General features: G+C 47.7%; 1 protein-coding gene and 1 long non-coding RNA gene across 9 annotated transcripts in view; one reads left to right on the forward strand and one right to left on the reverse strand.

Moving 5' to 3' along the window:
• MTMR3 (myotubularin related protein 3) overlaps positions 1-27,114 on the forward strand; it is a 157,989-nt gene that overhangs the window by 125,803 nt on the left and 5,072 nt on the right. The window contains exons 15-21 of one of the 6 annotated variants that reach the window (XM_060028316.1): positions 869-1,039; positions 2,471-2,616; positions 3,270-4,686; positions 5,794-5,904; positions 6,378-6,466; positions 7,218-7,244; positions 9,095-17,505. In XM_060028316.1, coding sequence (XP_059884299.1) covers positions 869-1,039; positions 2,471-2,616; positions 3,270-4,686; positions 5,794-5,904; positions 6,378-6,466; positions 7,218-7,244; positions 9,095-9,266 — 2,133 coding nt within the window. In that variant the 3' untranslated portion in view covers positions 9,267-17,505. Of the gene's footprint in view, positions 1-868; positions 1,040-2,470; positions 2,617-3,269; positions 4,687-5,793; positions 5,905-6,377; positions 6,467-7,217; positions 7,245-9,094; positions 17,506-27,114 lie in introns of those variants that run through there. The other 5 variants (XM_060028317.1, XM_060028318.1, XM_060028320.1 and 2 more) reach the window with 5 other exon arrangements.
• Positions 4,504-27,114, reverse strand: part of LOC132435994 (uncharacterized) — a 50,435-nt gene continuing 27,824 nt past the window's right edge. The window contains exons 2-7 of one of the 3 annotated variants that reach the window (XR_009521696.1): positions 22,439-22,606; positions 18,420-18,530; positions 17,513-17,635; positions 7,911-8,070; positions 5,144-5,400; positions 4,504-4,592 (exon numbers count right to left, since the gene is read on the reverse strand). This is a non-coding gene — a long non-coding RNA (uncharacterized lncRNA). Of the gene's footprint in view, positions 4,593-5,143; positions 5,401-7,360; positions 8,071-17,512; positions 17,636-18,419; positions 18,531-22,438; positions 22,607-27,114 lie in introns of those variants that run through there. The other 2 variants (XR_009521694.2, XR_009521695.2) reach the window with 2 other exon arrangements.

The following is a 27,114-nucleotide window of genomic DNA, read 5'->3' on the forward strand; positions in this document are numbered from 1 at the left end:
CTTCTAAAACATGATACAGACCGTATCATTCCTCTGTCAAGAAACCTCCAATGACTCTGCTTTTGACACAGAATAAAAGTCACAGTCCTTAACATGGCCTGTGAGGCCCTCCTGCAAGGCCTCCAAGGCTCTCTCCACAGTCCTTAAAATGGCCTGCAAGCCTGTCCAGGCTCATTTCCTCCCATCCTCTGCCTCATGCAATGTCTGTCAGTTCCTCAGAAGTTGCAATCCTGTGCTCACCTCAAGGCCATTGTGCCTGGAGCAGCCTCCTCTCCCACCCCTGGCTGGTATGATCTGCTCTCTCATTTCCATCAGGTTTCTAGAGGCCAGTGAGCCTTCTCACACTGCCCTGCATGTGCTCTGGCCCTCTTACCCTGCCTTATTGTTGTCCATAGCACTGGTCACCCCTCCCCCCACAGCCAGAGCGAGCTCTACCAGGGCAGGAGAGCTGTCTTCTCACTGTTGCCTGTCCAGCACCCACAGAAACATTTGGGGTATGTGAGATGCTCAGTAGCAACTTGCTGAATGAAAAGCTGTTTAGAAGTTCAGACTTGGGTTGCACATTGACCTGCTCCTATGCCCAGTTTATATGGGTAGCTGTTAACTTGGGACCTTGGAGACTGTTTACAAGGGAGGCCAAGAGGATGGGGGTGCCAACACCCTGTCTTTGCCGTTTTGACTCAGGAGTGATGGTGGCTGGGGTTATGAGGAGTCTGCGATTGGGTGGCTTACTTGGGTCCCCCATCCTTACCAAGCGTGAATTGAAGTGCACATCAGGGGTGTCGGGGAAGGTGGTTTAGCTGGGCTGACCTTCCCCCAGAAAATGCGTACCCATTGTTTGATTTTGCCTCATATTGGACTCCCATAGGTGAAACTGGTGCAGCATACCTATTCCTGCCTGTTTGGAACATTCCTGTGCAACAACGCCAAGGAGAGAGGGGAAAAACATACTCAGGAACGGACGTGTTCTGTGTGGTCGCTGCTTCGGGCGGGCAACAAGGCTTTCAAAAACCTACTGTATTCCTCTCAGTCAGAAGCCGTATGTATTCTTTAGTCTTTTCTCCCTCATCAGCAGAATGAATTTGGGGATGGGGACATATGGGATCTTTTTTGAGAAGTGACTGTTTTCTCGAAGGCATCTCAGTTGTCTCTGGATGGAGTAGTTCCATTTTTTCCCAACCACTTTGTCCTGAGAAAGGCCTGTTTTCTGGTTATTCTGCCCTGCTTCTGACTGCTCTTTGTTCAGGGTGGTTTGATTTAGCAAACATCTCTACTTTGCCACTCTAGACATGAATCTTTTCTGGCACCTCCGCCAGAGCTTATTTCTAGCATGTTCTAACAGGTGGAGGAGGCACTTAAGTTGTTCCCTGGATGCCCCTGATAGCTCAGAAGGAGCTGCAGGCCCCTAGCACCCTTCCAGTGTCAACAGGCAATGATACCCCATTACAGCATCTGTCTCAGCAGAAAACTGTTTGTGACACTAGCAGTGTGTCTGTGTGATCCTCTGCTCACATGGAGAACTGGCAGGCCCTTTAAGACTTTGTTCCTCAAAGGGGCTTCCCTGGTGGCGCAGTGGTTGAGAGTCCGCCTGCCGATGCAGGGGACACGGGTTCGTGCCCCGGTCTGGGAAGATCCCACATGCCGCGGAGCGGCTGGGCCCATGAGCCATGGCTGCTGAGCCTGCGCGTCCGGAGCCTGTGCTCCGCAGCTGGAGAGGCCACAACAGTGAGAGGCCCGAGTACTGCCAAAAAAAAAAAAAAAAAAAAAAAAAAAGACTTTGTTCCTCAAAGGAACACTTTCTGTTAAGCAGAGAAAAGGAGGCACTTATATCTGTGCATTGGTACACAGTAATGTTCCTTTTGTCAGAATGCATCTTAAATTCTAAAGTCACAAGGAAGCTAATCAGAGGTTATACTGATTTGCTGGACTATTAATTAATAAACCTCTTCCTACAGTTAAGTAGTCCAAGGAAAGATTGAAGCTAGCTGCTTCTCTCTCTCCTGTGCCTGCTGGGGAAGTAACAGTACAGAAGAAAATTCCCTCCTTTTCACTTAATTTAGATGATCCTATAAAACAGGTTTGACAATGTGTTCTGAAGCCAAGCTTTTGTACTAGGGAACTATCAACCATCTAGCAGAATGACTCATTTTCTTGTGTGGTAAAAGCAACAAATTAGGTTGAGAAAAGCCAGTCATTCAATAAAGGTGACCTAAGAAACAACTAATGAGAAATGGATTTAAAGAATTTTTTTTAGATTTTCATTCCCACAGAGGCTGTCAGGTGAAAAATGTCCCGTCTACCCACCACCCCCTGTGATAGAGCTGCATCCACTCATGCTAATGCCCCTTGGAGATTGTGCAGGACTGCTGGGCGTTCCTGCTTGGTGCTTGCTTCTTCACCCTCATTTCTAGACATTTCTAACAGACTTGTTGGAAGTTGTTTAAACCTGTGTCCACCACTCTCTCTTCAGGTGCTGTACCCTGTGTGCCACGTGCGTAACCTGATGCTGTGGAGTGCAGTGTACCTGCCCTGCCCATCCCCGTCCACCCCTGTGGACGACAGCTGTGCACCATACCCAGCCCCTGGCACCAGCCCTGATGATACACCTCTGAGTCGGTGAGCCTGGGGCTGATGCCAAGACTGCAGGTCCTTTGTGGGTGTACTCCTGTGTTGGGATGCATCCAGGGATGGTTGGAGATCATGACATTATTTGGTTCCACACATCTTTCTTAGATCTCTGAGGAGCAGTTTCTCAGTGATGGAGCATATCCCCTGGGTTCCTTGTGACCCTCTGGCTGACTGCTCTGTGCTCCTGCCTCCCTGCTGTGACTTGCTGTCCTGGGCTTGAAAGGCAGATGCCATCAGATGATAGACAGTCTGGCTTTGAGACCTATGAATTAGCTTTATTGAATTCAGACTGATGAATAATAATTTAAAATATTGTAATATCAGAAGATCAGCAGTGCTACTTTCCTCTGCCACTAATTGAGAAACATAGCAGTATCATGAAGAATATCTTTTTAAAATAGCGTTTGCTATTAGCTTATTTGTATGTGTTGGGCATGGGGTAGGGATGGTGCCAGAGGAATAGAAGTACTCATCCTGGAGCTCTGCCTTTCTGCAGTCTGAGCCTTACTCCAGATGCGCCATGGCTCCTTGAGTAGCCGTAATGGAGCCATTTATGAAATGACTGCCTGTTAAAACCTGTTGTCTCCTACTTCCCTGTGAACAACCTCATATTCTCATTTCCCCCAAACTCCTTCCTTTAGGCTACCAAAGACTAGATCATTTGACAATCTGACCACCGCCTGCGAGAACACAGTGCCTCTAGCCAGCCGGCGCAGCAGTGACCCAAGCCTGAATGAGAAGTGGCAGGAGCACCGTCGCTCGCTGGAACTGAGCACTCTGGCTGGTCCTGGAGAGGAGCTTCTGGATCCTGACAGCCTGGGGAAGCCACCCAAAGTGCTGGGTGGCGCCGAGCTGTCTGTTGCAGCTGGAGTAGCTGAGGGGCAGATGGAGAATATCCTGCAAGAGGCCACCAAAGAGGAGAGTGGGGTAGAGGAGCCTGCCCACAGGGAGATGCAGGAGGTCAAAGAGGAGGCTCTTTTAGAAGAGGGGAGCAGGGGGAAGACCCCTGAGTGCCCAGCCATTGTGCTTCATCAAGAGCCAGAACTGGGTGATGCTGCTCTAAGGAGCCACTATCCAGGCACCAGCCTTCTTGTGCTCTCACAGGGTATTCTTGAGCAGCAGGGTGGGCACAGTATTCTCCCCAGTTCTCTCCAGGAGCCCCCCCCGGGAGAGGATGCCCAGGAGGTCCCTGTGGAACAGTCTCGAATAGGAGCTATCACACAGGACAGGGAGGAGGCAGTCCTTCCAATCTCAGTAGATGTGAAAGTTGGCTTTGGTACCTCACAGTCAAGTTCTCTGCCCTCCCAAGTTTCATTTGAGACCAGAGGACCAAATGCGGATAGTTCCATGGACATGTTAGTGGAAGATAAAGTGAGGTCAGAAAGTGGTCCCCAAGGCCATGATAGACCTTGCTTACCTGCCAGGGTAAGCAGTGGCAGGTTCAGTGGCAAGGAGGAGCTTCCTCAAGCCATGGAGCCCAGGCCTTCAGAGAGGAGCCTGGCTGAGAGGCCCCAAGTGGGATCTCTGGTGTATAGGACTTCCCCCAGCAGCACCCAGAGCCCAGCGCATTCTCCTTGTGCCTTGCCTTTAGCTGAATGTAAAGAGGGGCTTGTGTGCAATGGTGCTCCAGAGACTGAAAATAAGGCCTCAGAGAAGCTCCCAGGGCATAGTACCCTCCAGAAGTACCCTACCCCCAATGGGCACTGCGCCAATGGGGAGACTGGTAGGAGCAAGGACTCACTGAGCCGCCAGCTGTCTGCCACAAGCTGCAGCTCTGCCCACTTACACTCGAGGAACTTGCATCACAAGTGGCTGCACAGCCACTCGGGGAGGGCGTCTGCAACTGGCAGCCCTGACCAGCCTTCCCGCAGCCACCTGGACGATGACGGCATGCCTCTGTACACGGACACTATCCAACAGCGCCTGCGTCAGATTGAGTCGGGCCACCAGCAGGAAGTGGAGACCTTGAAGAAACAAGTCCAGGAGCTGAGGAGTCGCCTGGAGAGCCAGTACCTGACCAGCTCCCTACGCTTCAATGGGGACTTTGGGGATGAAGTGGTAAGTACACCATGGTGCCTCCATAGCTGCACAAGGAGACAGGGCACACTGAGCCGGGGCACCCTTTGTACAGATTTCTGAAAGAACTGGAAAGTTCCAGAATTGAGAGAGGCTGGAGATCAGCCTCAGCCAGGTGATTGGCAGTGTTCTTTTTCTTTCCTGTCTTGCTTACTTTCCACAGGTATCCTGTCTAGACAGAATTAGGAAGAGAGTGAGCACTCACTATGTGGTTGGTCAGTTCTCTTCAGAGAGAGGATCATGCCTTGAGAAAAGCGTGAACTCCTGGGCAGAATAATATTTGTAGGGCAATGTCAAATATTCCTGTGAAATCATAGTGCCTGTCCTACCCCAGTAGCTAGTGAACAATTAGCTGCTGCACCCCCCCCCCCCCCCCCAACCATAACATGGGCTGTAGCTGTGAAGGTTTAGTTCTTTTTAAACAGGTATTTGTACCTACCTTGTGGCAGGTGATGGCAGTAGAAATGGGGAGAGGTATCACTGTTGGGAGTTAGCACTGATGGAGCCTGGTGACCGGAGTGGTGGTACCTGAGGGGAGGTTCTCAAGGAGGCAGTCTCGACGTGATTAAGGACAAGTGTGAGTCTGGCTCTGAAGCAGTCAGCGTACATTAAAGGCGGGCTCGTCCAATGACTTTCACTTCAAACTGACTTGGTTTTTCCTTTATACTAATGATGGTTTCTCATTTTCCCAGAGTCCTTCAGAGAAAGGACATGCCCAAAGCACTCAGTTTCAACACACACATGTAAGTGGCAGGGTTGGACTGACAGGCCCCCTGAAGCAGCTGACACTGAGTTCCCACTTCATCCTGGTCACTTCTGCCCTACTCACTTCCTGGAACCCGAGGCCTGTCTTTCCACTCCAAAATCCCTGCACATAACCTTAGATGTGTGCATCTCTCTTCTAGCTGAGCTCAGCCCTGTCTCTGAACCTGCTCAACCCAATTCTTGATGGCTGAGGCACCTAGAGAGTCAGCAGCCCTAACACCCAGGCCCGCCCAAAGTCCCCAGTGCTCCCTTCTTTGCCAAGCCCTTTCTTCTTCTGGGAGGAGACCAGGTTCATTCTGTTCAGCTGTGTTTGTTTGCCAACAGACTTCAATTCCTGACTCGGAAAGCATTCTGGATCAGAACTGTTTGTCTCGCTGCAGCACAGAGATTTTCTCTGAAGCCAGCTGGGAGCAGGTGGATAAACAGGACACGGAGGTACAGGCTCAGCCCCTGTTCTGAGTGCCACCCATGCAACTGTTCTGCAGTTCTTCTCTACCCCCATCATCCATTCCCCCTGCCCCTGGCTAAGGAATGACCACACAGCACACTTAGCCTTGAGCCTCTCTGAATCTCAGCATCTATGAATTCCCATCAAGCCTAGAATTTCTCAGCAAGGGAGATGCAGCAGGCCAGCCCTCTCTCCTCATTGCCTCTATGAACTGGAGCCTTGCCAGCTCTCATAGCGACCCAGGGTGCTATTGCCTGCCACTTGATCTCAGGGGAGTTTGGAGTCCCCTCCAGGGAAACGATTTGGACGCCTTTCTTGTACTGCTGACATCAGACCTGATGGGCTGGTGCCACTGGAGCCAGTGTGGTCCTTGTGACTCCTGCTGCCCCCAGCATGGCTCTGTTGGCTCCGGCTGGATGGCCCATCTCCTGTCACTAACCTGGCCTCATCCGTTTTACAGATGACCCGTTGGCTCCCTGACCACCTGGCCGCCCACTGCTATGCATGCGACAGCGCCTTCTGGCTTGCCAGCAGGAAGCACCACTGCAGGTGCCACTGGGAGGGTGTGGTGGGGTGGTTGGGGGTGTAGAGGCTGAGGTTTGGTCCACAGAGCCTGCAGATTTGAAAGATGCAGGCAGCTGGCAGGCAGTGTTCTGAGGCAGACCCCAGGGTCTTCAGGACCCTGACTTACCTTTTGTGCCTCTGAAATTGGTGTTTGCAGAACTGCACTGGGTGTCTTTCTTCCATTTTAGAGTGATCGTGAGTAAGTTTTGAAAATGATGTCCCTTTTTTATTTTGCTTCCTGGATTGATGAAGCAACTGCTACCACCACCCACACCGCCATTTCTTATTCCTAGAATACAATTTCTTCCCATTCAGCACGGCTGCTGTGAGCAAAGACAGTTTTCCTGCTGTGGGCAGAGAACTTCGTTTTCCTACTCCTTACCCTCTCTCCCTGACCGCATACTTATTGGTTGGAGGACTATTGGGAATAGCTTAGGGTATAGTCTTCAATCCATAAGGCTCCTGACTTCTTTCTTCCTTCTGGGTTGGGGTAGTGAGTGGTTAGGGATGCTTTGCCCCAGCTGGGGTGGTGACTGGAGGATATTCAGTGTTACTTGGGGTAGGAATTTTATCTGAACTGTGACATAGCCCACCCACATGAATGGACCTGGATTGAAAATGGAACCACCTTTGTCTGGTGATGATGCTTCTAGGACTGTATCTCTCCCCATGCTCACCCCAAGCCCAAATGTCTTTAGTTGGCTTCTTCTCTGAGTTCTTTCTCCCCTCCTTGCAGGGACATTGACCGTGTTGATCAAACGTGGTGAGCATTTGCAACAACCTGTCTGTGATTTCTGCACACCTACAGTAACTTCTCCACACTAACGCTACCATTTCCCCCTCTCTGCACTCATTGGGATGAAGCTTTGGGGCAGGAGTGCAGGCAGGCAAGCAGGTGGGCTTGGGTGGGGTGGGGGGACCACAGCAGCTGGCTGCAGGTTGCAGCCGTGGTTGCCCCTGCTGACTGCATAGGTCAGCCGAGCCATCTTGCTTATGGCAAGAAGCAGTGCTTCAGCAGGCGCTGGTCTTGTGGAATAGCCAGTTGAGGGGTTTTAGAGCTATTTCTTTTGGGTCAGTCATTCACTTAGATGCCAGAATGATGCCGGTGACTTTCAAGTCAAACAGCATGACTTTTTTTTTTAAGGAAAAAAAAAAAAAAGAGCCCAGGACTGAACAGAGGTGGTCTTTCCGGAGAACTGTTAGCATTGAAGACTTAAGGGAAAACTCCACTTAGGGTCTATCAGGATCCCCTGAAAGAAGTCAGATAGAAAAGCTTAACTCATCAAATACATGTCAGGCCTTTAAGCTGAATTCCAGAAGGTATGTTAAATAAATGTACACATCCAGAAGTAGATTTAGGTAATGTTTCTCTGTAACCACAGTTGTTGCTGACTCATGCTTTTCAGAAACAGAGTTGTGAAGTACTCACTGCATTCCAGAAGATGAAGTCTTTTGTTTGTTTTAGTTCTGTCTTTCCATTGCTCCTTGTCTAGCCTTTTCCTTTTGCGGTGGTATTTTGTTGCCAAAGGGTATTCAGTATTCTGTCTTCTGTGCTTAAGTGATCCTTAATCCAGCAGTGGGTTTCCTTTCTGAGGAGCATAAATGAAAAGGTAGTGAGTGATACTGGCTAAGGAGGAGGATTTCCTTTTAGATGCTTGCCCCAAGTCTTTGGCAGGCTGCATTAGACTCTTCGGAGTCTCCTATTCTAGGGCCTCCCCAGAGTGGGGTGGGGTTGTAAGGTGAGCAGAAACTCATCCTCTGCCAGTTCCCTTTCCTGGTAGTTGTGAAGGGCATCAGTTTGGGTGTGCAGACCTTTGCTGCACAGGCGCATCAGAGCTGGGCTTTCAAGTGGAGGAGTGGAGAGAGGCTAGGGACCTGGGTGCAGTCAGGCCTTCAGGTAGAGCTGATATTCCCTGGAGATGCATGGGGGCAGGGGAGTGACCCAGTGTCAACTCATCGTTGTCTAATAGGGTGTGTGTCTGCACCTGTGTTCACCTGTGCGCTTGTCTTTTCACCCTGAGCATGTGTCACTGGTTGCTTGTCTCCTGGTTTCGCATGCTGGCAGCAAAAGCAGTCCTAGATGGCAGCAGTCAATTCTTCCTGTTGTTGCCTCTGAGCCTTTGGGCAAGGCTCCTCACTCCCCAGCTGGGCTGGGAGTTTCTGTCATCTGATTAGCTCAGAGGCAGTTCCATTGGACTCTGGCCTCTCTGTGATCATAAGCTACACAGAGGCCATTGCCCAGGTGGGTGTGGCCACGGGGTTTTCCTGGGCCAAGACTTGGCCATTGAGCTAGCAGCTGCCTTCTGCCCTGGGCTCATTTGTTTTCATGGATCTCTCTTGAGCAGCATCTACCTGACACCTTGTAACCTTGAGCCATAGTGGTGAGGCAGCCAGGGTCCTTGGCCCTAAAGTGAAAGTGGTGTGCGATTGTGCTAGGGAGCGGTCCCCTCCCTCCCTGGCTTCTTTGTGGGTTTAGACAAATGAGAGTGTTTGATATTAGAGGAGTCTCCGGCATATCTGAATCGTGTACAGAGAAGCGCTGTCTTCTGAAGTTGGTTTCTCCACCCTGTGTCTGCTGACACTAATGCTGTTTTTGTTTCTGCTCATCTCAAGGAATTGTGGGAACGTATTCTGCTCCAGTTGTTGTAACCAGAAGGTTCCAGTTCCCAGCCAACAGCTCTTTGAACCTAGTCGAGTGTGCAAGTCTTGTTATAGCAGCCTGCATCCCACAAGCTCCAGCATTGACCTTGAACTGGATAAGCCCATTGCAGCCACTTCAAACTGAAGCTCAGTGACCTGGGGCGGGCAGAGGCCAAGCTGCTGTTCCTCTGACAGGCCCACAACAGCCTGGGCAGACTGAGAGGCCCGTGCACTTTGGAATGGGGACATGGAACCAACTGTGCAGAGTGATGGAAATTTGGGATGTACCACTGGATTGTAGATTGATCTCTCCCTCCCCAACCCACCCCCGCATTTGTTTTCCTCTCCATTTTCTATCCTCCCTCTGCCTCCAAAAATGAGACAAGTACCCTATTTGTCTTTTTTTTTTTTTTTTTGGATGGAAGACCAGAGGTTGCCAGGCCCCCTGTAACTGTTGAGCTGCCTGCTGTCAGGCGATGCTGAGGGGTGGCTTAGTTCCTCAGGATGGGAGGAGGCTGGTTGAGTCAGGAGTGGAGGCCTGAGATAGAGAGCAGCGAATAAAGCCAATGCTGACGTTTGTGACCATTCCTCGTATCACTGCCACATCAGAGCTGATTGGATTGGAAAAACCTTTGCTGCTGAGGACGCCGAAAGCATCTGCTCTAAGAGCAGTGCCCCAGGTGCCCTCTCCCTTCCAAGAGGGACTGGGCTAGTCCCATCCCACAGGCAGATAAATGGGATTGGGGTTTGGAGAGAGGGGCACAGGCACATAGTAAGTGGGACCCCTTAGGCGCTCCCACCCCGTTTAGGTAAAGAAGGGGTACACTCGTGAAGCAGGGAGAGGGCTGGGAATGGGTGGCTGGCTATTCTCCCCCATGGGATTCTCTTTTTAACTTGACCCAGATTGTCTAGGGCTCCCCTCACTGTCAACAGTCTGCCCCCCTCAGCCAGGCTGTGTGGCGCTTCCCACCCTCAGGCATAGGGTGCAGACTGGCCAGAGTGCAGTATCCTGCTGCCATGGTCAAGGCCAAAGTATGCCCTGAGCCTGGAAGCCCCTTCTGGGGCCTGGTCCCCCAAACAATCTCTCTTCCTCGTCTAGCACACGGAAATCCAGACTCAGGGTTCCAAAAATTCCCCACTCCCAAACCAATCATGGATCTCCCCCTTTAGGGGTAGAATCAGCCTTTCAGAGTGCAGTGTCTGGAGAAGGGAGCATGTCCCATAGACTCAGCCTTCCTCCGCCTCCTCTTCTTGGAGCAGTGGGAAGGGCCCAGCGGTCCCACTGCCCTGCTCCTGTGCTGCTGGTCAGCAGTGAGGGGCCACTTGGTGACTCTGCAGGGCTCCTTAGAGAAGTGACAAAGCCCGTAGGAGATGCAAGGCACCTTTCCTTAGTAAGCTTCGATGGGGTCCAAAAAGAGCCTTAAATCAAGAATATTTGTGGTGGAGGTGGGTATGGAGAAGAGTGGAGAGGAGTTTAGGTTTGTGCTTTGTGATCTTGGCATCCATGTTTTGTGCCTGCCCTCCCTCTCGGGGGAAGGGCCATGCTTGGCTCTGCTAAAAGCTGCTAACTGGTAACAGGGCGGATTGTGGTGGGCAGTGGGGGTGAGGCCTGGGAACTTCCCTTACCCTTTGGAAGCAATTCCCTGGCTAAAGGCAAGTTGTCTCTCAGGAAGGTGGCTCCTGTGTGTGCCTGGGTGTAGATAAGACGTGGCCCAGAAGCCTTCCCTGGAGCTGTCAGTCCAGGCAAAGCCAAGAGCGTCTGAGTGCGTCTGACTTCCCAGTGGCAGGAGGTTGCTCAGAATCTGAATTTAGTGAAACAGGGTGTAAGTTCTTCGCACTCTATGTGGTCTGGCCTTGCAGGTAGGGAGAAGTCAGTCTAACTGAAGATTGTGCAGGTCCTAGTGACAGGTGCCAAGAGGTTACGATACGGGTTTCTTGGGTCTGATGTACAGTGTGAATAAATGCTTGCAGCTCTTAGCCCTTTTTTGATCAATGAAGCACTTTTTTATTAATATTTTTCTTTGTATGTAAAGGAGGAACCATAACTCTCCGTAGCTGTATATATAACCCTTTTCTCCTAAAGAGGAGTTGGTCAGTGCTCCTATATTTTTCATTTTTTGTCAAAGCAAGAAGTAAATACTTTAGAACTGTTAAATATATAAATAAAGTGAATAAAGTTTAGTGTTCCGCATGGTAGCATTTGCTAACACGTTCTAATTCTTTTTCCCTGTGGTTTATTCCCCTTCACCCCATTTCCCTCTTACACAGAAGCAATTTGAGGTGCTGCTGAGAAAGTTGACTTTGGCAAAGGAAAACTACTGATTTCTTTTAAACTCTGGACCTTGGCAAGGAGCCGCACCACAATACCCACACACTGCAACACATTTCCTCGATGGTTTTTGCCACTAACATCTCCAAAGCTAAAAAGGCAAAGCAGTCTGACATCTTAACATTGACAATCAGCTGTTCTTCCTTATCTGAAGAACTGAGTGTCACCAGTAATTAAAACTACCTCTGTCCTCCAGGCTCGTTTTTTTTTTTTTTTTTTTTTGCTGTTGCTTTGATTTTAGCCAGTGCTCTGGCCCCTTAACCCCATGCAAGGAGCAACAGCTGCACATGTAGTAGCAGGTAAGAACTGAGGCATGCGTGCAGTGGAGACTGAAAGGAGGTTTTGCGGGGAGGGTGGCTAGAAAGTCCTTCTGCTCTGCCTGTCTTGGATGAGAGAATTACGGGTGGGCAGAGAGACCTTGGGCAGAAACTGAATTGGATGAGTGGATTGTGTACCTAACTAGAGGTCTCCTTCCTCCTCCCACACAGAGGGAGGAACCTCTGCTCCTTAGATCTGCAACCAGCCGAGGAGGCCGTAGTTTCTAGTCACTTCCGGACTAGTTCTTGTTCTTCGCGGAGGTGGATTTTCTTTCCTGTGTCACTCTTGGGCACGCTTCCCATCCCGTGGGCCTGTGGGGGACGTAACGTTATGCAGTTCTTCGTGAGGGAAGGTAGGTACTGAGTAATGCCCAGCTCTGGGGTTGCCAGCCTCACATCTGTGGTGAGTTGGGGGCTCTGATGAGTGACCTGCTCTGAGCTACCGGAGAGCCTTCCAAGGTCATTTTCCGGATGTACTCACTTCCTAAAGTACACACGCACTTAAAAACAGCTTAGTTGGTTCCAGTCTGAGAGCTGTGTGTGCCATCTGGCAGGTGTTTGAGAACTAACTTGTCCTCTGGGAGGAGAAGGTGCCACTTCAGCTCCCTTCAGTCCATCTGGGAGCCAAGTCTGTGCTCAGACCAATTTGTAAAAACCTGAGTTGTGTCAGCCAATGTGTGTCTACACAGAGCTCCTGTTGTGCGTGGGGGCTAATGCTTAGCCCTCGGCAAGTTAAAAACACTTGTAGGATCTAGCAACGCTGTTGGGTCCATAGAGGGGGAGTTACTGGCGTTGCGGAAGATGAAGAGCCCGGTGCTGGTGAGGCCTGCACAGTGCGAGTCAAGGCAAGGAACTGCCCTGTGGAAGAGGGCAATATGTGAAGAAAAGCTGTTATCCGAGGACACAGTCAGATTTCTTCAGGCTGTCACATGGAGGTATTTGGTCTAAGCAGTGGAGTACTAACGGTGACCTTGAGATGCCAGGATGTCCTCTTCATCTCTGAATTTTTCCCCTCTTTCTGTACTTCGGTGTCCTTAATCCCAGTCCAGAAAATGATAGGACTGCCTTAATCCACTGAGACTTCCTAGTAAAGGTGTACAGAAAATTTTTCTTTATTTTGCTAATATGCTCATTGTTCATTTCTATGTTAGCAGAGAATAATATTCTAAGAATTAAAAAGGTACTGTGGCGGATTTAAAGGGGAATGAACAAAACGCTGCCGCAGAGCATTTGTTAATTTCCAGCTATTAAAAAATATCAAAATGGGAATTGAGGATAAACCCTAGAATATGGTTTCAGGCCACTGTCCTTGAGACAGCTGATATACTTGGCCACTGCACATGAGGCTGGGAGATCGTTAACTGTAGCCATGACCTCTGCTGATGTCTTAAGAACAAGGGCTGCGTTGAAGGTGCTATTGCAGGACTTTTCATTTTGCTGGTACCTGTTCAAGTGATCTGTCTCCAGGGCTGCAGCTGTACCCACCCGACTGCATTAGCTGAGGGTAGGGCTAACAATGAGTGAAAATGGACCTGGACGGTGGAGCAAAATGACTTGAGTCTCCATTTGGAGTTTGGAAAATATGGCAGGAGTCCCAGCTGTTTAATTTCTAGTCACATTTTCTAAGAACATTTGTTCAAAGTCGAGGTTACTGATGAGATGTCTGGAGGGCAGGACCAGAATGTGTGAGAGGCATCTAGCAGGAGAAGGTGGCTACGCTCCTAAGCCTCTGACTCTTAAACAGGAGTCTCCCTGCCCCCGGTACACAACCACACTTACACCTTGGTCCTCTCCCTTGTGTGGAGTTCATCTGCTGCACATTTGTGCAGATACCAGCTCCCTCCCTGGTTGAACAGGGCTCTTCTAGACTAGGCAGTTGTCGGAGGCATGAGGAGGAAAGGGAAGGGGTACCCTCTGAAGTAGGAATGACAAAGTTTTTTAATGCTGCTGTTGTATTTTATTTACCACTTTTTTATCATATCGAAGTTCTTAGCTTCTCTTATAGTGCTCATAGCAGTTGCATTTCAGTTGTATTTTCAGTGAAATTTGTTTTACACTGGCATTCAAAATTGACCTTTCACTCTTCCTGACTGGTTTTTTTTTTTTAAATGCAAACTGAACCCATGAGGCTCGGATTCTGGTTAAAAACGTCGTGTTGCTGCTGACAGTAGTGCCCACTATTGTAACAGCATTGATTCTGCTATAGCCTCTGTGACCATGTAAACTAAGTAAATGTCATTTTCATCCACAAACAGTTGTTCAGCCCCTTGCCACTGTGGTTCTCTAGTCAGTCTTGTGACCAGTGTTTTAGGTGCATGGGATAAAACAGCTCCACTCCTTAGTCTGTTCAAGAGACAGGGAGAGGCCTGGCCAGGAGGGGGCAGCAGGAGTCAGCATCTGTGTTTCAGAGGCCTGGGACTTGAAATCCTGGTATTAGAGGTAGTGGGGAGGGACCTTAGATAGTGTAGTTTTGTGGTTTTCATGCTGTTCTGTGGGGAGCGAGCCTTCTGTCCCATTCAGTATTAGGCTTCCAAGTAAGATGTGATGTGATTTGAAGAAAGGCTCCGATGATTAAAATGAAAGTCTGAAACCATTGATTTAATCCAACCTCCTGATTTTTTTAAATTTAATTTTTTATTTTTTACAGTAGGCCCTTGTTGGTTATCTGTTTTAAATATAGCGGTGTGTACATCTGAATCCCAAACTCCCAATCTATCCTCCCCCGCCACCCTTCCCCCAAGTTCATTCTCTAAGTCTGTGAAACTGTTTGTTTTGTAAATAAGTTCATTTGTATCTTTTTTTTAGATTCCACATAATATATTTGTCTTTCTCTGACTTACTTCACCTAGTATGATAATCTCCAGGCCCATCATCTATGTTGCTGCAAATGGCATCATTTCATTCTTTTTGATTGACTAACATTCTGTTGTACCACATCTTCTTTATCCACTCATCAGTCGATGGACATTCAGGTTGCTTCCATGTCTTGGCTATTGTAAACAGTGCTGCAACGAACACTGGGGTGCCTGTATCCTTTCAAACCATGTTTTTCTCTGGATATAAGCCCAGGGGTGGGATTGCTAGATCATGTGGTAGCTGTTATTAGTTTAAGGAACCTCCATACTGTTCTCCGTAGTGGCTGTACCAATGTATATTCCCACCAACACCCTCTCCATCATTTATTGTTTGTAGATTTTTTGATGATGGCCATTCTGTCCAGTGTGAGGTGCTATCTCATTGTAGTTTTGATTTGCATTTCTCTAATAATTAGCAGTGTTGAGCATCTATCCATGTGCCGTTTGGCCATCTGTATGTCTTCTTGGAGACATGTCTGTTTAGGTCTTCTGCCTATTTTTTGATTGGGTTGTTTGCTTTTTTTTTTTTTTTGACATTGAGCTGCATGAGCTGTTTGTATATTTTGGAGACTAATTCCTTGTCAGTCGCAAATATTTTCTCCCATTCTTTGGGTTATCTTTTTGTTTTGTTTGTGGTTTCCTTTGTTGTGTAAAAGCTTTTGAGTTTAATTAGGTCCCGTTTGTTTATTTTTGTTTTTATTTCCATTACTCTGGGAGATGGATTGAAAAAGATATTGATGCAATTTATGTCAGTGTATTCTACCTATGTTTTCCTCTATAGTATCCGGTCTTACATTTAGGTCTTTAATCCATTTTGAGTTTGTGATACTTTGTTGAGAAAACCAAGTTTCAGGGAGCAGCAAAGAATCATCCATGGTTACCAGTGAATAAACAGAAGAATTTGAATAAGAAACATTCTCTCCTGCCCCCTTCCCCTCAGTGCTCTTGGGTTTCCAGAAAGCAGCCTTAGATAAATAGTTACTCTAACCTGGTTCTCTTTGAGTTAGCCAAACCAGAAATCTTGGAAAAGAGCTTAGTAGTCACTACCAGAAGGCTTAAACTGTGAGCCCTCCTCTCCCTGGTAACCCAAATCAAAAGGCTTTGATATTGTAATGCAGTATTTTTGTTTTTCTTTTAAACCTTTCATGTACATAAAAAGTGTTAATAGCATGAACTAAGTTCAAGTCATGTCTTAAACTAGTGGGGTGGCAAGGGTGGTGGGGGGAGCATTTTTGACTAGTGCAAATGGGTTAGTTGTGAGCTATCTCAGTGTCCAATTTATATCTGATTTTGTTTGGTATAGTATAGAGGAAGAAATCCTGATTTTTATCTGTGTAAGTGGAAATAGTCATAGGTTGTCTGCAATCTCTAGTTATGGACAAAACTGAAGTAGATACTTGAAAAAAGATCAAGAGGAATATCCAATACCTGCTTTCAGCCCTTATCCTCCATACATCAGGTAAGAAACACACGAAGGTTATAATCACTAAAACTGTACTATGGTGAGAGCCATAGCACTGAGTTGCAGCTGGGTGTGGCGATCCCAGCACAAGGCTTGCACCTTCTGCATCAGCGACCTGAGAAGCCCACACAAGCACAATAATGGAGGCCTTACCTGAGGTCTCAGGCAGCCTAAGCAATGCATGTTTTACATCTGAGTGTACGTGTTACAGACGACTTTTAAAATTTAAGATGACACTTTGCAGGGAACCTCTGAAGCACTGCCACAAGAGCCAGTTTCAAACCCACTCGTTTGGTGGAAAGAACCTGGGGTTTCTGAGCCCACAAACTTGGGCTGGAATCCAGCCCCGCAGCGCCAGCTGAGTTGCCCGTGGGTGGTGAGGAACTGAGCATTTCTTTATCTAGAGCAGAGCACTGGCCACAAAGAGGGGGTTGACAGTGAGTGCCTAGAAAGTGCTCCCCTTTCCACCATCCATTAATGAGGTAACATTTCTGTCTCTGGCTGCTGGTGGACATTCTGAATGGTCAGAGCCAGACAGAGCTTCTGTCCCACCATGTATTAAAAACTAGAAGATGACTGGCCCTGCCCTGGGTCTTCCACCTTACAGAGGTAACATTCTGATCTGAGTTAAAATAAATTGCAAGTTTATCACTACTCAGAGACTTTAAAGTTCATATATGAACTTAAAATATATTTTTTTAATGGATGCAAGTCTGCAGGTGCACTGCTGCTTTAAAGTCCTATAAAAGCAATGGGAAAGGGGGCCAAGAGAAAGAAATCGCTTGTTGGAGTTGGGGTGGCATCTAAGAACTCTGAGTCCTGTGGAGACTGATGTGGCCTCACTTTGCTGAACAGGTGATGAGTTTTAGGTTCCTGACTGAAGACTGACCAAGCCCTAAGATATGCAGACCAGCCAGCTCTCCAGGCTGAGGAGGCAGGGAAGGTAGAGCGAGGTGGGCCTTACCTCTGCCCAGCATGGATGTCTAAGGCCTGGACCAGATTGTGTTCACTACCTGGCAAGCGAGCCCAAGGTTGGAAAAGGAGTGAAGACCTTGCCTTCAGCTCGTCCTCCTTTCATCTCCAATGCCAAAGGAGCCCATGGTGGCTGAACATATTTAAGCCTTCGTCATCCAAATTAAAACAGATGTGAGTTAATTATAAATGGTTCCCCTACTGTATTTTGCCCATTGGAAAATCAGTCCCTAGAACTAGAGGTTCTTTCAAGTCACCCAGAAGATTCTGGTACTCACTGGCACATACTCTATACTGGGGAGGCTCCCAATTTTGAAGTCCCTGTCAGCCCTTGGGACCTGACCTGGGTAGCATAATTCTTTCTATTCTTTCACTTGAGTTGATAAACCAGCCAACTGCTGCCTCAGACTTCTGCCCCCCAGCACGTTCTTGGGTGTCCCCAAGGACTATCCATACCTGCTGGCTCTTCTGCCTCTGCAGTTGGCCTTAGAGGCTGCGCCAGACCATCCTTTCCCTGTGCCTATGTTGGTATTGGTGTTCCTGAGGTTCAGTCTCTGCCCTCCTTCCACACCTGCTTCCCTGGAAATTTATAAATCAGGGTACTTAAAATGGAGACACTTTATTAACAACAGTTCCGAGTCTCTGCCAGAAATGCAGCGAAGTCATCCTTCCCCAGGGGCTTGGAGGAACTGCTAAGGCATCAGGTATGCCCACCTGAGCCAGTGTGCAAGGCCACCTCACATACATACCCTTACATCTACCCTGTGCAGCTCTGAGGCATTAACTTGGGGACTGGTTCTCATGGGCCTGAGGACTGCTTGCCCAGTCTTGTCAGTTGAAAGGATGGCTGAACCAAAAGGCCGGCAGCACGGGCCTTGCCTTTTGTCTTCTGTGTGCAGGATCTAAAGTGCTAGGATGTCAGCATTTCCTTCCCAGTCAGCTTGGAGCAGGTGTGAACACTGATGTCACTTTGCCATCCTCTCTCCCAAGCCCCGCTAGGAAGAGTTGAATTCCTCCCCAAGGCAGGTGTCAGGGGTCAAGGCAACTCTTAGCCCAAGAAGCCAGAGCTGGGTGTCTGTCTAGGCACATGCCTGTGTATGCGTAGCTCTGTGCTGCCCTGACCCGGAGATTGTGGGACCTGTGTTCTAGCCCCTTCATTGATGATTTAGGGTGTAGCCTTGACCACTCTACTCTGCTTTAATTTCTCCTCTATGGGGAAGTTTGTCCAGTCAACCCACAAAGCTGTTGAGGATCCAATGAGGAAATAGATCATGTTTTACAAAGTCTAGTTGCCCTGCAGCATGGGTAGCATCCTGCAAAGCCCACACTTGAACAACTGCTCTGCCTGAGGCCCCCACCTTACCTGCTTTCACACGTCGTCCAGAGCTGGAAGCAGCAGGAACCCTTCTTGTTTCCCAGGCAGCTGTACTGCTCCAAGGCAAGAGAACTTCTCTTCTTACCTGTACCTGCTCAGCTGGAGGGAGGAGGGAAACATGTCAGGTCTTTCAGGGGTGATAGGGACTCCCGGCCATCTCCAGCCAAGATGGTCCCCAAGGTGAAATACTTAAGATCCAGCCACTTAAATGGGTGGAGTGTTACCAGGGACAGGTTCTCTTGCTGGGGTGGGAGCTCTGCCCGGGGCAGCTGGGAGTCTCCGAGAGGTGGGCTCCACAGGGTGGCGTTGCTTCCAGGGCAGGTGAGGGCTGGGCAAGCAGTCAGCCGTGCTGGCCCCTTCCTTTTGGGGCTCTACCGCCTTACCTCCATTCTGGTCAGTGTCTGGATGGGCAGTGGTGATCCCTGAACTTCCCAAACACAAATCTCTTGATGTCTGCCCATCCTGAGAAAGAGGCACCAGAGGTGACTCCCTGGCCAGTTTGTGGTGTTGCCTCTGTCCCCCTAGGGCAATATTTTGCTATCAGCTGCCCTGCCTGGCTTTCTCTCTAGGCATGCAGAGCCGGCCCTGCACCCCATGGGGAGCAGAGAAGTGGGTTCAGGCAGCAGGTCCAGAAGGTGGAGGAGTTGAACTCCTGCCTGCTAAACCACATGACCATGGCCTTCAGCACGCAGAACACTTGCCCTCAGAGGGGAACTGCACTCCTCTAGTCTCTGAGTAGGAGCAAACTTTCAAAGGAGCCCTCTGGCACCCTTTCCTCCACGGTGCCGTCACCCCACTCTGTACTTCCACAGCCCTATCTGACCTGAGAGTCCCTCTCACCTGCCCTGCCCCCATGCCCAGAGCTCCTCCTGTCTCTCCCCCTCCTTTCCCTTCTGCTCCAAACTCCCCTTGCCTCTGCAAGTCATCCAGGACAGCCTCACACTAAGGCAATAAAATACACAAGCCAGAAACAGTACAAATGTCCATCAACAGAGCAAGGGATAAACAGTTTGTGAAACATTCATCTACAAGATCTAACACAGCAATGAATGAATAAACTAGTTACACATACAAACACACAGATGAATCTCACATAATACTGAACAGAAAAAAGAACAATATTATGTGCTGTATGATTCTATTCTTTAAAAGTTCAAAACCAGGCAAAAGTATTATTTCAGATGCCAAGGTATGGTTAACTACGAAAGCCAGGGCCTTGGTCATCTCTAGGGGTTGGAGCGAGCAGGTTGGGGAGGGTAAGTGGGCTTCCAGAGTGCTGGAGATGCTTTAGGTACTGATCAGAGTAGTGGGTTTCATGAATGCTCATCTGATAACTCATCAGCCTCTACAGATTTTTTAAAAAATTTTTTAACATCTTTATTGGAGTATAAACTACAGATTTTTAATGTACTTTTCTACCTATATGTTATTTCAAAGTTCAGAAAACAAAAAACCCAGCCCCTCCACCTTGGGCTTCTCAGGGCGTCAGCCCCTTGGTGTGCATACCTCTCATGCAACTGACTGGCCTCAGTGGGGGATATCTAGTGGGGAGCTGTCAAGGCCTGAGGAGAAGGGTTGGCCCAACTACTCAGGTGGCCCTGGGTCAATGAATGGGGGCCACCTTCATTCCTTCTCCAGGGCGGGTGGTCCTGCCCGTAGTGCTTTCCCTTCCTTAGCCCAGCCTCACTGCCTTCCCAGGGAAGTTTGTGTTGATCTGGAGCACTGGCTTCCTGGCTTGGTCAGGCTGGCCTTGAATGGGCCTTACCTGACCAAGGTCTGCTTCTCATGAACGGGATCTGCTCTGACGAGTTGCCCCAGTGCCCTAGGTTTAACTTATATTGGGTAGGATGCTCTTGGTTTCCATCGTTTGTTTATGGTCATCTGCCCACTTACCTAGAGTTGGTGGGGGGACATTACAGAGACCCCATGGCTGGGAACCTTTGATTATATACAGGGATACCAGTCAAATAACAAAATATGAATTCCTACTTCATGTCAGGCACCTCAGTAGGCAGAGAAAGCCAGAATCCTGTGCTCATGGAGAAGACTGTGGACAAAAGACAGGTAAGTGTGATGAACGCTGCAGAGCAGTCTGGGGATCTGTGGGAACTTGCAGCAAGTCGGCAGAGGGGTTCCTAGGGAAGTAATGTATAAACTAAGGCCTGAGGAATGAAGAGGGAAAGAGACAAGAAGCTAATTCATTGAGCATGTACTGTGTGCTAAGACACTTTCGTCATTTCATTTAGTCCAGACAACAACCCTTTGTATTATTATTCCCATTTTACAGATGAATAAACTGAGGCTCAGAAAGGTGAAGAGCCCTATCCAAGGTCACTCAGCTAACATGTGGCAGAATGAGGACTTGAACTCTAGTCTGCATGATTCAAAAGCCAGGCAGTGAGGAGGCTGCTGTCAGTCATGGCAAGAAGTGGTGGTGGCATCATTGGATACAGAGGTAGATGTGCAGGCCCAAGAAGGACCCTGAAGAGAGAACTAACAGGATTCAGTGAGCACTGTTGAGGCAAAGGAGGAGGAGGAACCAGACTCCAGGTTTCTGCCTGGATCACCTGGATGGACAGTGATCCATCCAGTTGGATCATTTACTAAAATGGAGAATGGGGAGGAGTAGGTTTAGGGGGAAAAATCATCTAAATTTGATATTCTACTTCAGTTAAAAAAAAAAAAAGATTGGTTGATTAAATGAAAATAAAACAGGGATAATTCCATTCTAGAAACTCCCTTTCTTCATGCCTCCTCAATCCCAGTGTTTTCTACACTCACTTGTTGCCCCTTCCTTCTAGTTTTCTAAAGCACCCCAATTCCTTTCTGATCCGTGGGCACTCTAATAACCAAACCCCAAGCAGATCAGAACTGGGAGGACCACCAAGAGAACGCTGTCCTTGGCCACACCATCTGCTCCCTCAGCAGTGGCCCTCTGGCCACCCCATGCTTTGTCCAGGTCTCCTGACACTCCCTCCTCTGCAGAGGCTCTCTGCCAGGGGAGGAGCTGCTCCTATGCTTGAGCTTCTCGGGGTAGAGTTCCCCCCCGCCGACCCCCGCATCCTCCTAGTACCTAGAACATTTGGTGTGTGCACAGCCTCTGCAGTCACACAGGGCCCCGTACTCAGAAGGACCTTGCCCTCGGTTTAATGCACTTCTATTGCAGTTTTGAAATTCCTACTATGTTTAACAAGAGGCCTCATTTTCATTTTGGACTGGGCCTTGCAAATTCTGTAGCTGGTCCTGTCCATGTGTCTGCATTGTCATGGTGCAAAACACTGAGTGGTAGCCTTTCCCATCTGTGGGGATGAACCTCTTTTCCATCTAGGAAGACCCACTGTTTTAAATCAGAGGGAAATAAAGCAAAAAAGAGCCCACTTTGTTTCTGTGAAATACAGTTTTATGTGCAGTTTTATGTTTCTTCATGGGTAATAACTTAGGAGGGAACCTTGGGAATAGAATACAGAAGTAACAAATTATGGGCCATTAACTGTGGTTAATTGTTTCTTTATAGCTTAGAGTGGAGGCACGTTTGGATTGCTTTGGCACTCACAGTTATAGGTAGGGAAGGCGGTCTACTTAAATATAACCTAAGGGGACTTCCCTGGTGGTCCAGTGGTTAAGAATCTGCCTTCCAATGCAGGGGACGTAGGTTCGATCCCTGGTCGGGGAACTAATATTCCACACGCTGCGGGGCAACTAAGCCCGTGTGCCGCGACTACTGAGCATGTGAGCCACAACTAGAGAGGCCCATGAGCCACAACAACAGAGCCTTGTGCCACAACTAGAGAGAAGCTTGCACGCCGCAACTAAGACCCGACACAGCCAAAAATAAAATAAAAATAAATAAATAAATAAAACCTAGGGCCCCTCAGGAGGTGGAGGGAGAGGCAGCTGAATGATGACCCCAACCTTGCTTCCGAAGCCAAAACTGCCATCAAGGCCTCACCTCCAGTTAAAGTATTTCTCTCACAAGCCTCATTACTGAGCATCTATGGACCCCTTACCTGAGATCCTCTCAGCTCTGCAGGTGTGGAGGTGGTCTACATGCTGTCTGGGCATCCTGCTGCAGCAGCCTTTGGGGTGTAACTCATACTTGTCCCCAGTTAGTTGGTGTCATCTGCCACTCAGGCTCCAAACAGCTGCAGAAGATCCTTGCTCACTTTAGTAAACACCTGTTTTAAAAAAAAAAATTGAACTCAAAAAATGTTTGGACTCCTTGCTAAAGAAAGGTGCAGAAATGCTCCTCCGGCTATCGTCATAGGCTTTCCCGTCCTAACGAGCTAATGGATGAAGCACTCAGACCACTGAATGAGAAGTCGTCCAGTGTCGTTCACCTACAGTAGTAACACCAAAGACTTCAAGCACAGCACACAGAAAATAAAATCCATCCCCAATTCCTTTTCTCAGAGACATAGCCAATATCAATCCAAACTGTTGAAGGCTTTTTGGAATGTACTAGGTCATCCCATTTACACTGTTGAGCTGATCATATAATTCAGCTGTCCTGCCCTGATCATATAATTCAGTCAAGGAGGTCAGAAGCTTGACTGACCTCCTTTGATTCACAAAATACAACCCAGATTCCTTGGTCTGACTGACATCAGCTGGCCTACCAGGCATACTCAGCTATTCTTGACCCCATGGACTTTCTCCCCTTAACTCTTCTCACCTGTTTCCTCTCCCTCAACTTTCACATTTCTGTTATTGAGTGCCTGTCCTTGCTAGTCTGGGGGACACAAAAGGAGGAAAACAGGCACAGTCCCTAGCCTGGGCTTTCAGTCTAGTGAATCCATGAATTATGCAAACCTTCATAGCAAACGGTGAGGAGGACTGTGAAGGAAAGTGGTGGGGCTCTGAGCGCCCCATCAGGGGTTTGGTCTAGTTTGGGCATCAGGAAAGGTTTCCTTGAGCAGTGTGATTTCTGTGGAAAGAGAGAGGTGGTAACTAGGCACCAACCAGGGTGCAGGGAGGCTGTGAGGAGGGCACACTCAAGGCCAGGTCAGCAGGGCAGTGGTCTCGGAAGCAAGGCCCTTTAGAGGGAAGCATTGAAAGGCCAGTGGGGCTGGTGTGCAGGGGGTACAGGGGGATGTGAGCTCGGGTCAGATAAGCTGAGCCTGAGGTTGAAGAGTAAGGTCTTTGTCCTCAGAGCCGCGGGAAGCCTCTGAAGGATTTTCAGTAGGGGGAACACCAGAGCTGTGTTTTGAAGAGCCTTCTGGAGGAGGTACAGGGCCATCATGCTCTGGGTGAGAAGGGAGCAGCAGTGCAATAAAGAAAAGTGTCTGGGCTGCAGAGAGGGGAGAAGCACATAGGAAGGGCAACAGTGTCACCTGCTGAGGGTATGTGTGTCCCGGGGAAGTCGGGGGGTTAGTTCTGAAGAAGGCTCTCCAAATGTCGTGCTCAGAGGGAAGTGTGGCCTGGGGTTGGACGTGTGAGCATCGAGGCAGAGCGATGTAACGGAAGAAGTGGATGGGAAGGAGCTCCGCCCGAGAGAGAACAGGCGGCCAAGGACTGAGCTAAAAGGCCAGGGAGAAGAAATGAGCTGCCAAAGGGGGCAGGAAGGAAAAGAAAAAGGAAAACAAAGGCAACATGGTGCCAAACAATAGGGAAGAAAGTATTTCAGGAAGCACCAGCCCTGAAGGATAAATAAAAGACAGCCCCACTGAGAGAAGGGGAAAAGAAGGGTAGAGAGAAGAAGAAGCTCACAGTCCAGAAGGCAGAGCCCTGAGTTCTGGCAGCTGGAGCTCGGATGCAGGCGGAACTGGAAGGGGGAGAGGAGGCGTGAAGGCAGGTGGATCAAGAGGGGCCTCAGTAAGGAGTTTGGACACAATCCTGAGGGTCAGCGGAGAGTTTGGTTTTGCCTGCCTTTTTAATTAGAAACAAAACGCATGCTCCTTGTAAATAAAACAAGACGACCACCCGCCACCAAAACAAACTCTAGCAACAAAGAAATGTATATGTTAACAAGTGAAAGTTCCTCTGCCAAATCCCCCCTCCTCAGCTAGCACATTGGTGTTATCATTCCAGACCTCTTCCTGCCACTCACAAACTTCATTAGTTTTGTGAAAACAGGATTATACTACCTATAATTTCTGCAACTTCCCTTACTGAATTAGCAGTAATCTTGAATTTCCTTCTGGGTGATTACACGCAGATGTGCCCACCGGTTTGAATGGCTGTATGGTCCTCCACAGCCCAGATATACTTGTATCCTAGGATGCTGATTTATTTTCTTGAACCTAAAATGGCTACTGAGATGCCTAAGGAGAGGAGTATTTCCTAGGGGACTAAGTCCCAGTCTGGTTCTGCCATTAAGTACCTAGCTCTGGGGAGGGCACAGCCCCTACTGGGCCTCAGTTTCCTCATCCACTGTGTGCCAGGCACTATTATCTCATAAAACACGAGTGTTAATATTTCTCATCGATGAAGGGCTTTACGTAGAGGAATGTAATGATCAGATTTGTGCTTCATAAAGATCACTCGGGCTGCAGTATGAAAAATTATTTGCTCTTTCTTCTCATCCATATTTGTAAAAAAAAAAACCTTACCAATCTTTCAAGGTCTAGTTCAGATTTTCCCTCTTCCAGAAGTTCCCTCTCCATCATGCCCTACCTCCTCTTAATTGGAATTCTCCTCTACCTGGTTCTCCCCCTAAAACATAAAACCCCTTGAAATTGAGAATCATATTTTTCATCCTCACATGCTCCACAGGAATAGGTCTATATGAGGACTTAATAAATCTCTGCAGAATTGTCCATGCACTAAAAAAATCATTTTGGTGGGACAAAAGAAGGAATAAATGAGCCACTCAATACTTGTTTGGGACTCAAGCCTTCGTTTGATAAAGAGTTTATCCACAAGCCTCAAGATGTGTATGATTAAGCACTGCAGGAGGTATTTTCCTGGCTCTGAAAGGTTCTGACCTGCCCTGCCTGGAGTGCTGATATTAAATAAGACTGTCTGGGAAAGAGGCACTAAGGCCAGCCTGGTTTATGGTCACAGGGCTTTAATAATATCCTGCAACTCTGAAGCCTGAGAGCTTCTTTTTCACCTTGTACAATACATTGAGAGCTTTGCCTTCACTGGACTATTGCTATATAGGAATGAGTGACAGTGACTTGCTTTTTCTTTTCTTTTGAAAGTTTTGCCCATTAAATACATTTTTCTTAGATCCATGCAGTTTAGAATTATGGAAATAAAAAGCTTATATTGAACACCTAGTCTGTGCTTGAAGATCAGTTCTTCTGTTTCATAATTTAAAATAACTCAGTATAAAAACAGAAATAAACAAACAGGACCTAATCAAATTTACAAGCTTTTGCACACCAAAGGAAAACCATAAACAAAACGAAAAGACAACCCAATGAATGGAAGAAAATATTTGCAAATGAAGCAACCAACAAGGGATTAATCTCCAAAATACACAAACAGCTCATGCAGCTCAATATCAAAAAAACAAACAACCCAATCAAAAAATGGGCAGAAGATCTAAATAGAGATTTCTCCAAAGAAGACATACAGATGGCCAAGAGGCACATGAAAAGATGCTCAACATCGCTAATTATTAGAGAAATGCAAATCAAAATTATAATGAGGTACCACCTCACACTAGTCAGAATGGCCATGATTTAAAAGTCTACAAATAAGAAATGCTGGAGAGGGTGTAGAGAAAAGGGAACTCTCTTACACTGTTGGTGGGAATGTAAACTGGTACAGCCACTATAGAGAACAGTATGACGGTTCCTTAAAAAATTGAAAAGAGTTGCCATATGATCTAGCAGTCCCACTCCTGGGCGTATATCTGAAGAAAAACGTAATTCGAAAAGATACATGCACTCCAATGTTCATTGCAGCAGTATGTACAATAGCCAATACATGGAAGCAACCTAAATGTCCATCAACAGAGGAATGGATAAAGAAGATGTACATATATACAATGGAATATTACTCAGCCATAAGAAAGAGTGAAATGCCATTTGCAGCAACGTGGATGAACCTAGAGATTATTATACTAAGTGAAGTCAGACAGAGAAAGACAAATATCCTATGATATCACTTATGCGTGGGATCTAAAAAAATGATACAAATGAACTTATTTACAAAACAGAAACGTATTCACAGACTTCAAAAACAAACTTATGGTTACCAAAGGGGAAAGGTGGGGAGAGGAATAAATTAGGAGTTTGGGATTAACATATACACACTATTATATGTAAAATAATCAACAAGGACCTATTGTATAGCACAGGGAACTCTACTCAATAATGTGTAATAACCTGTATGGGAAAAGAATCTGAAAAAGAATGGATATATGCATAGCTGAATCACTTTGTACACCTGAAACTAACACAACATTGTAAATCAGCTATACTCTAATATAAAATAAAAAGTAAATTTAAAAAATAACTTATAGATAAAAAGTCATTTACACAAAATATCTTATCATCTAAGGAAAGGCTGGAAATTTTCTGTGACTTCTAGAGAGTCTATAACCAAGAACAATAAGCCCAAGTAATCCAGAGATTTCTGGATTTAATTTAAAAAAGAATTTCACTGGGTGTAAGTTAAAAATTATTCTGAAAACAGGTACCTGTCTCCGGGAGTGTGGTGGGGTCAGGTATTCACTGAGAAGGACCACAAGAAAAACTCTGGAGTGATAGTCATATTTTACAATTCTATATGG

Source organism: Delphinus delphis, chromosome 13 (assembly GCF_949987515.2).
Source record: "Delphinus delphis chromosome 13, mDelDel1.2, whole genome shotgun sequence".
In the NCBI taxonomy this organism is placed as follows: domain Eukaryota; kingdom Metazoa; phylum Chordata; class Mammalia; order Artiodactyla; family Delphinidae; genus Delphinus; species Delphinus delphis.